This window comes from Leptodactylus fuscus, chromosome 8 (genome assembly GCF_031893055.1).
Source record: "Leptodactylus fuscus isolate aLepFus1 chromosome 8, aLepFus1.hap2, whole genome shotgun sequence".
NCBI lineage: Eukaryota > Metazoa > Chordata > Amphibia > Anura > Leptodactylidae > Leptodactylus > Leptodactylus fuscus.
This window is the reverse complement of record NC_134272.1, coordinates 3,769,051-3,778,854: the sequence shown is the minus strand read 5'-3', so window position 1 is coordinate 3,778,854 and position 9,804 is coordinate 3,769,051. Positions and strand designations below refer to the sequence as shown.

The window sequence follows — 9,804 nt, the reverse complement described above, 5'->3', positions numbered from 1 at the left end:
CTCTGTCCTGTATATAGTGTGGACAGCCGAGGGGACCCCGGGGCCCCAGTATCTTAGATCACCAGGGTCTCCTGACTAGGTTCGGACCAAGAAGTCTAGCCAACGTATGGATCGGATCATCTTGTCCACATTGTCCCGTGTGCAAGGGGCCCTAAATATTTATTACTCCTTTTTCCATGCAAATTCATCTTGTAAAAGGTTTGTGTTCCAGGTTTGTAGGGCAGATTAGTACAGGCGATCGATATCAGACTGGTGGGAGACCGACACCCCAAACCCCACGACCCAGCTGTTTCGAGAGACCACGGTGTTCGGATGAGGGCTGCAGTCTCTTTACATTGTACATTGTGTAGGGGCTACGTCTGGTGTTGCAGCTCGGGCCCCATTTAGTTAAATTCGGACCAAACTGCAGACAGGTCATGTGACGAAAAAGTGACATCAGCGGCCTATGAGTAAAAAGCAGCTTTTATACAAGAGATGCTGCAGGCAGCTGATCTGTGGCGGTCCCAGGGTCAGACTCCATGGATCCAGAATAAAGCCTACCAGTACATTCCCTGCACCAGTTCAGCTCTATTACTAGCACACAGCCTGAAGCCATGAAGGCAGCTGGAGAGGCCAAAACTCTCACCCCCATGAAGCTACCCCGACCCTGACACATCATCGGCTCCTCTACTCGGGCTGCAGGCCTTGGCCAAAAGTGGGATTGGTCATGTGATTGAGAATGGGAGTGTTAGCAGAGGGGACAGGAAAGAGTTAATAGGCGTAATAAATAGGGGCGTAATAAAGCTTACCCAGTGCAGGGAATACACCCATCACCCCCGACACCCCCTCTAAGACAAGTTTTCACATGACCTGCAGCAAGTTTACAGGTGAACAGCGCGTTGCAATATATTATACCAGCAGTGTCAGAGAAACGGTTTTCAGGGCGCAGTAAGTCCGCTCCGTTTGGGTTTTCTGCTGCTTTAACCCTTTGCATTGCAGAGAAGTCACCAAAGTGGTTCCGGCAAGTCGCCCCGTCCCTTTATTACTAGAAGTCAAAGAATGGACAACTGGACTTCGACCATTCCCCTTGTGTAAAAGGTGTCACTACAAACCCCACGGTCAGCACTGACTGGATAAGGGGACACCTCAATATGGACACCCCCAGGTGCCGATTCCATGAACGACAATTCTGGGAAGAAAAGAGGAACAAAGTTATGATCAAAGATGTGAGGAAATCATCATTACGTATTATGTTAAGTTTCTGGTTTGTGGCAAGTGATCTATAATAATCCTGAAGTCTTCCAGTTCTCACAGTTGCCACCAGAGCAATCACAAGCGGCTCGCACCTCCTAATGCAGGGTTACAAAACTACAACTCCCAGCATGCACACTGGCTCTGCTCTTCTTGGAATCCCCATGGAAGTGAATGGAGAATGATGGGAGTTGTAGTTTCACATCAGCTGGAGAGCCCAAGGTTCCCTATCCCTGTCCTAACGGTTCAGCTTTGCTGTGTAGACTGAGGCAGAGTCAGCAGAGAGCGAGAGATTGAATGACAATGTTACTGCAAAGCTGTGAGTGCGGATAAGGCCAGATAGCAAACCTATATACACAGATACCGGCCCGATCCCTGGAGAAGGAAACTGCAAGACAATGTTCACGTGGTGGAGACAGAACAGGAATCCGAGACTCCAATCCCTCTTCACCTTCCTCTTGCAGATTAGACCCCGATGGAGGAGATTAGTCGGCCCTGAGGCTGCGCGGCGCTAGTTGTGCAGCTGAATCTGCGGCAAGATCGAGCAGGACACTTACCTTCTCAGCTTCCAGCTTTGAGGGGACAAATTAAGGACAGTATTTAGGGCTCGATGCACCCCCAAATCAGCACCAAATTCCACTGTACCTACATAACCCAATAACGTCAGATAATACAGAAGGACAAAAAAGCGCACAAAGTTTTTCAAAATATTTTAATTTTGAAAACGGATGTACAAAGACTCGTAAGAAGGAATTGTCTTAACACTGGGCATTTAGAAAACAGCAAGACAGAAGCCTAACCAATCCTTAAAAAAATACAAACCCGCCGCCCCCCCCTTCATCAGCGCCGACAATTCCCCAAACTGCAAAGGAAAAAGCAACAGCAAAGGATTGGTCAGGTGGGGGCGTGCGCCGCGCGGGCTCCCGCCTCACTACATTCACATAACAAATGGCTTGGTGAGCGCGATGCAGACTCCTTACTCGCCGAGCGCGGCTTTGTACAAGAACTTTATGTAACAAGGGAAAAAAAAAAAAAATCTATACATGATCCATGACTTTGTACAGCCCAGTCTTATTAAAGGAACCATTGGCGTGAACATTGCCCCGGCATATGAAAGTAACCATGGCGGCATTGTATCCTCGCCGCTAATAAAAAATATAAAATATTACAACTCCCGAAGAATTTTTTTTTTCTTCCTTTTCTTGGTTCGTATAAAGCAAAAGAGCACAATAAGCGGGGGGAGGGGAGTAGTCCTCATTGTGCGTCCGTGCGGGGCCCCATTGTGTTCGGCCTCCTCTATAGCGGCTCTTTTATAAGCTCTGAAATGTGTTTGAACTTGAAGGAGATCAATATTCTCTTTGTAGAAAGCCGAGCGCTTAATGACATGAGAAAGAAGTCTTCTGTAAACATGATTAGCTTCCTCCGAGAGCCGCAGATAAATGCCCAGCACATGGGCCGCACCCCGTGGCATCGGCCCACAGCGCCGGTCAGTCCAGGACATGGCACAACCCAAAAAAGTTGTACAAAAAGTAACAAAAGAACCTCAAATTCACAGCTTTACAACCCCTTTGTTACCTGAGGGTTGATCCACTTGGTAGTGCAGGGGTTAATTGAAGCACATGGCGCCCAGTTAGAGCCAGGGGTGCCAGGCAGGGTCCATACGGCACAAGTTATCCAGACTGTTGGCGGCCGCTACCAGTGTGTTGACTTTGCTCTCCCCTCCGTCGAACTGGGCCAGATTGTGCAGCCGGGTCACGATGGCGGTGACGGCTTTCTGGACCAGTGATACCAGCTGTTGGCTGTCCATGTTCTCGGGCTGCCCGGCCGGCGATAGCGGGGAAGACGTGTCCTCTTGTGTCTTCTTGTGCCAGGCAATTATTTCATCACGCAGAACCGTTTTCAGGATGCCGTCAACCTGAGCAAGAGGGGGGGAAATTAGATAATTACATTCAGGTGAGCCGAGGGAGGAGAGGATTTGGCGAACCCAAGGCGAGCTCTGTTAACCCTTTCCTGACGGATTTTTACAGCCCCATTTCTTAAAGCAGTTTGCAATGATGTAAAACAAAAAGCAGTAAAACTCCCCTTGCAGCCCCTGCTGAGGCTTTGCTGCGCCCCCAGTCTCTTATCGCCAGTATTTGCTCTCCCCGCCACACTTGTGACTGCAACAACCAAAGTCCACAAGGGAACCAGGGTGGAGGAGTGGTAAGGGGTGCAAATTGTTCTCTGAAGCAGAAGTAGTGCACCCCAGGTTTGCTGCGCACGCGCCCAAGGCACTGAATTTGTGGAATCGAGGTGCACTCCTCCGACTTCATTGAACAAATGCGCAGGTGCTGGGAGTACAGAACAGGTGCAAGTTTTTTTTTGTTATGCATGCAATTACAGGGTTAGGGGCAGGCTATTTGGGAACTGTGGGTGGTTTAATGTCCAAAATACCCCCGACAGGTTCCCTTTAAATCTAGTGGATCTCCCTCGATCGGTCGGCAGTGACTAATCCACCTGGACACGACCTTCACGGGTCATTGACACATTTCCATGATGACACAATCCAAACCACAATGCATTTGATTTGTGTGACTGTATCATTAGCAATGGATGTCAAGGAGGGGACGGGATCCAATTACCTCCTAAGGAACGAAAAAAATGGGCTTGGCGAGCCTTTAGCAAGATCCGGATGAGAGTCACATGCAATATGAATGAAAACTCCACTTAGCAGAAAAACAGGCAGCGAGCCTTGCAACAGTGTGAACTGGCCTAGAGCAACTCCCAGCATGCAATATTAATAGGAGTATTGGGGTTTACTTCTAGGAGACATGGCGCGCTACTTAATCTACTGTGCACAGACTTCTGCATCTTATGTTCTACCCTCTGTAATAAAATATATGAGCCAGCGCTTCTGAATGAGCAAACCGGCTTCAATGGCTTTGGCAGGAAACGATAGCAGCTGCTGTGACTGGACGGCCCCGAAAATGTTCAGAGAGAGGAATTTGGGTGGAAATGAGATAATGTGCAAGGAAATGATTATGGCTGCCTCCTCTGGATACCTTCCACCCTGCGCAGGGGACCTCGTATTAACAAGACTGACCCTACAATTTACTGCTTACCCAGGGAATGGGCCGGGATTGCGATATATGCAGAATGCTAAAGGGGATTCCAGGATAAATAATGGATGACCGATCCTTAGAAATGGTGATCAAGTTAAGACTGCCTGGGGTCTGGCCTCTGGGCCCCCGGCTGATCAGCGCTGCACAGGGCCGTGCTTGGTATCGCAGATCAGCCCATTTGCTTGAATAGGACTGAGCCGCTCGCACACCATGTGACTCATGAATGTGACATCACACAACGTGTGCAGCAGACGGGAATGATGTTACAGCTACAAACAGCTGATCCGCAGGGGTCCAGGGTGTCGGACGGATCTTTATCTGTTGTCCCACCCAAAGAATGGATCAATGATGGAAAGCCCATCAAGCAGCTTAAAAGAAATCAGACCCCATTTTTTTTATCCATAGGGGGCAGCGTTATGTTAGGTTAGAAATTCAAGTGTCCAAATGTACAAAACAGGAGCAAGGAAGGAACGCGAGTGCGACATTTACCTTGAAGTTTGGTTGGGCGAAGCAACGAGCGACGGCAATCATGGAAGCCGTCAGCGGACCGGACACGCCAATGGTGGTCAGAAATTCTGAGATATTTGGAGTGAGTCGGAAGGGGACGGGGCGATTGGCATCCAAGTCTCCGGTGGCATCGTTGATATCGAACCGAAAATAGGCAACATTCAGCTTTCCGGTGTCCTAAACGTGAAGGAGAAGAAGGGATTAGGTAACATATAAAGAAGACCTCTAACCTCTACCAATGTGTCCGTCGGGGTGTTTGCCCCCTACCAACTATCCTAAACCCACTTAGGTCTATAGGTAAATTAGAGCTGCGGCTCTTGGGTGTCGCGGCAGAATCGGCAGCAGATTTTAGGATGATTCCATGTATTCTCTGCACTAAGCCGCTGTATACTCCTGCGATACACGGCAAACATCGGCCTAATCCAAAGCACACAGCAAACAAGCGCTGCAGAGGTCCACGAGCAGCTGGCGCTGAAAGGGTGAGGCCGGCGTACAATTAAAGGAGGATTTGTAGCGGCGTGTTCCGCTCCAGCGCCCTGATGAACGGTGCGATGTTTGCAGCGCCTTCTAATACTCCACGCACCTGGGCAATCTGCAGCATCTCCGGATTCAGCCTGTTCAGATGAAAGACAAATTCTGCAAAGCCGATCAGAGCCAGCTGGATGGTGAACATCTTCCGGAAGGTCCAGTAATCGGTGGCGTTGGGGAAGGTGTGAAGCGCCCATTCCTTCAGCATGCTGCGCGGCACCATGTTACTCTGCACTTCCTTCAAGATGTCTCGTAAGACCTACAACAAATCAAGGGAAGATTCTTATTATACCATGAAAAGGCCTTGGAAGTCATCTAGAAGCTTCAGGAGCTGACGGGCGGCTTTATAGTCGCGGCCTCGAGACGGGAAAGGTGAGGAAGGGAGAGAAGAAGAGGAAGAACATTATTAGCAATATCACCCCGTGCAGAATATTGTGCAGGTGCAGGAGACCAATAGCAGGGACCAAGCACTGACTCCGACTACTCTGACAACTCCAACTCTGACAAGCAGGATCCTCCGATTCATGAAGAAAGTCAGTGATGGATTCCGAGGACAGTAAATAAGTAACAGATTGTATCTCATTATTAGACAATATTGCTACACTTAGAATTTTTTTTCCCGACTCTGACGCCACAGTCCTGAGTAAAACACCAAAGAGCTATAGCATTAAATGTAAGAGATGAGAAATCAGGCGGGGCCCGACAGGAATCATGGTGCACAATTGTGGCCCCCCATATGGCACCTAACCTGAGGGGATCGGCTGTCTACACTGGGTAATAAAGCTCCATAAGTAAAGACTAACCAAGTGAGATTGCCATATCGGTTTCCATACACAGCAGTAGCTGTGGCCATAGACATCAGCTGAAGGTTGGCCAATTGTGGCAGGACCAGCCAACCATCTCCCAACCACAAGGGTCGGCCAAAACAAGGGTCAGGCCTGTTTGATTGTAGCAAGCCCGTTCCTTATATTTGGCTCCTTATAGGGGTCTGACATTGGCTTCCTCCCCCGACCCCATTAAGATCCCAAGTACGCTCAACTGAGGAGCCAAACACGCATGTAATAGGGGAGGTGGAGGAACAGCTGTCGGCCAGTCCTAAGCCCGAGCTCGGAGGAGTCTCCAGGTGATCTCTCTTCATCTAGAAGAAGGCTTATGTGATTTGCTTCCATTCAAGTAGAAGGAAAAGCACTGACACATGAGCCCTTGTAAGCAGCTGACTGGCGTTAACACAAAGTCTGGAGTCGGGTTCCCCTTTAATGCTAGATTTGGATATGGAATCGAATGGACAGAATCTGAGTCAATAAAACCCAGGGAATCCAAGGCAGTCTATACTTGGGGCAGTAGATAGAAAGCTTCAATACCCAACAGAAGCCTCTTATTCTTGCAATCCGTCTCCCCTGCCCGGGACCTTCTCACCTCCATGGACCTCCATAGACTATACCGTGCACAGTCTGATAGATCTTTGGAGTCGGCAGCAGCCGCCTCGCACATTATTTATAGAGGGTTCAGTAAACTGCAGGGGAATTATTAGCAGTAAAAAGTAGGTTAGAGCTGAGAAATAGAGACTGAGCGTGGTGCAGGGCGCGCGGAGCCGGCAGGACAACCTCCGCCACATAATTACAGAATAAAATCTTATGCACTGGAAGCCATTTTTTCCTTTTTTTTATGATACAATCCATTTGCTTCAATTAGAGAAATTGCTTTCTTTATTGGATATTAACACTTCTGTCATATTAAGCCACGAGGTCTCATAACTCATTGGAGGCCGAGCGTTCATCTGCTGTGTCTGCTGCAGAATGCTAATCCTAACCCCGGAGTGAGGGCGCCCGGCCGGGGAAGTGACAGACACCCTGGTGACACCCGCTGCAACCAAAAGAGTGGGGTGATAGAGAAGTGACCTGAGTGCACACATGGTATATACCGGCTCCAGGAGCGAGACACAACTACAAGCACACACCTGTAACCACTCCTGGAACAAGGCGCGTATATCCTTAAGAACCAAAAAGGGAAAAAGAAAAATGGGTTGTTCATCTTCGCACTAAGCAAACCTTTCAGATTCAATAAATGCAGCAATTTGGGGTCTTTTTTGCAGGATAGGTTCCTCCCACCTAGGCGGGTGCAGTAGGGGGCGACCATCTTACTACATTGTCCCGCTGGTAATCCTGTATGATCGCCCTGATCTTCTACCTAAAGCCCTCGATGTACTAATATAGGTGGGAGAAGGGGTTAATGCTAAGCTGGACCGGGCCGGTTCTGACCTGGCTCTCGTGTTCAGCCCCGGATCACTCTGCTCGCTTTCTCCCTCCTCTCCCAATTTTACTTGTGCAATGAGGACCCACTATATATAATATACGCTGCAGGAAGGAAGGAGGGGCCGATTCACATCACATGACCTGGGGTCAGAACCAGCCTGAAGCCCCATCAATGTATGGTCGGTGCGGATCAGACTCAGTGGAATAATGGCTGCTCCACGAGCAATGTTTATTAATCAATCACAGCGCCATACATACAGCTGTGGCTGTGTCTGGTACTGCAACCTTATTTCCAAGCAAGGGAACAGTGAGTGGCCTGATTGTGAGTCTATCATAGTATAGGCCATCAATAAATTCAGGAATACTGGCGGAAACTAACACAGCCATGCGACCAGTCATCGGCTTCACTGTCATGCAACAGGATCGGATTTTTTTGTGACTGTTGCATTAAATGCATCTCTATGGGGTTGCAACGAGCCGTCACGGAGCTGCAAATTTTTGCAGTGGGATTTCACTGTGCAGGATGTGTTCCCTGACATTTTTCTATGGCTATCCTATAACATTATGTACATACAGAACCGTATATGTTAGAAGTCTATACAATCACATGACTCTTGCATACAGTGCAGGACTACGCCATGTATATATATATACTTGGATTCCTGGAGAGATGACCATTGCACTAGTCCCGTCCAGCTGCTGGGATGACGGATCTTATTATCATCTTACGTGGCGCTCATTCCCAGTGTCATAGCTGCACGGCGGCGAATACCGCGGGGTGATGAAGGCGACACAGGGTACAGAGCGGCTCTACAGTGCGGCTTCCAATTTCATTAATCACAGATCCCGTACCTGATGACTGGCCTGAGTCCCTCGCGCTTGAACCGTGGCCAATCTGTCATAGTAACGTGAAATAGGGTTGTCATGCTCGATGCCTTTCTTGGCACAACGCTGCTTATAGATCTCCACCAAGGAGAGAGAAGAGGGATTGTCTTCGACCAGACGCATCTGCGGTGAGACGGCCACGACACGGGGGACTGGAAATTATTGTAAGGAGAGAGAGAGAAGAAGAAATTGATTAATGTAACATAATAGTAATGGAGGCGCGGAGGAGGCGCGTGCAAATACCTCGGCAGGAGCAAGACACTAGCCAAGCACATGACCTGACCCCGGACCAACCACAAGGAAGAATGGACAATGGAACCTTATATGTGGGCACAAGACACCTCGAAGCATAGAGAGCGGGGTAACAAATGACATTGGGCACCGTCACCCATAAAGGCGCCCCTGACACGTCTGCTCAGTAAATACTTCTATTACTTCATAAACAAACACAATTCTGGAGCAATTCTTAAAACTGACTAGATGTCGGCCCTCTGTCACTCCTCCTGGAAATACGTCGTTAGGAGGGTCCGACATTGTCAACACGGATTGGAGCAGAAATCGCAACCTAGGCTGCCGTGGAACTACAACTCCCTGCATGCTCCATGGGCTGGCTGGCTCATTGCAGGGCAAGGTTGCATGCTGGGAGTTGTAGTCCCACAACAGCTAGGAGGCTGAAGGTCGCCTGACTGTGGATTAGACAGGACCAGTCTGTAAAACCAACAAACATTTCCTGGAGGAATAACAGAGGAACATGACATGGCAGCGATAAGGAAGGAATAGTATGACAATGTCACTGGAAATACAGAAGAGCTGACACGTCCGATTACTTATGGCGGACTCGTTCTGTCCCACGGCCCTCGCAGGAATGGCAGACGCTACATTGTGCTGAGCCGGCATTACATCACATCGCGCCGCTCGCCACGGCCGAATAATTATGGAAATCAGTGAAAAGGGGGGAAAAAAATGCGTCTCTGAACAGCAAAACACTCACAGGACGGCAGATTTCCTGGACATTTTATATGAAGATGCTGTTTAGGTGAATCTGATAATGAACGTACGGCCCCCGGGGTACAACGTGCAAGGGAGGGGGAGGGGAAGCCAGGCTCACACAGGGCACTGAGCACCACTATTATAATACCGTACCAGGAAATTCTGCAGCTACAAGGTGTACTGTGTCCTGTACACCACCCACAGCCATGATATACATCAGCACAACGTCTGCGACATAGGCCAAGTGATGTCAAGTTCATCGGACAAGTGAAAGCGACTGAGCTGCAATACCAGGCACAACCACTATGCAA

The 9,804-nt window shown here is 49.1% G+C and overlaps 1 protein-coding gene across 2 annotated transcripts in view; it reads right to left on the bottom strand.

Annotated features, from left to right (window-relative positions):
* Window positions 1–1,925: 1,925 nt before the first annotated feature.
* Window positions 1,926–9,804, bottom strand: part of TRRAP (transformation/transcription domain associated protein) — an 85,015-nt gene continuing 77,136 nt past the window's right edge. For both annotated transcript variants that reach the window (XM_075284746.1, XM_075284747.1), the window contains 4 exons: window positions 8,471–8,655; window positions 5,422–5,625; window positions 4,821–5,015; window positions 1,926–3,145 (listed from right to left, as the gene is read on the bottom strand). In XM_075284746.1, coding sequence (XP_075140847.1) covers window positions 2,861–3,145; window positions 4,821–5,015; window positions 5,422–5,625; window positions 8,471–8,655 — 869 coding nt within the window. In that variant the 3' untranslated portion in view covers window positions 1,926–2,860. The remainder of the gene's footprint in view (window positions 3,146–4,820; window positions 5,016–5,421; window positions 5,626–8,470; window positions 8,656–9,804) is intronic.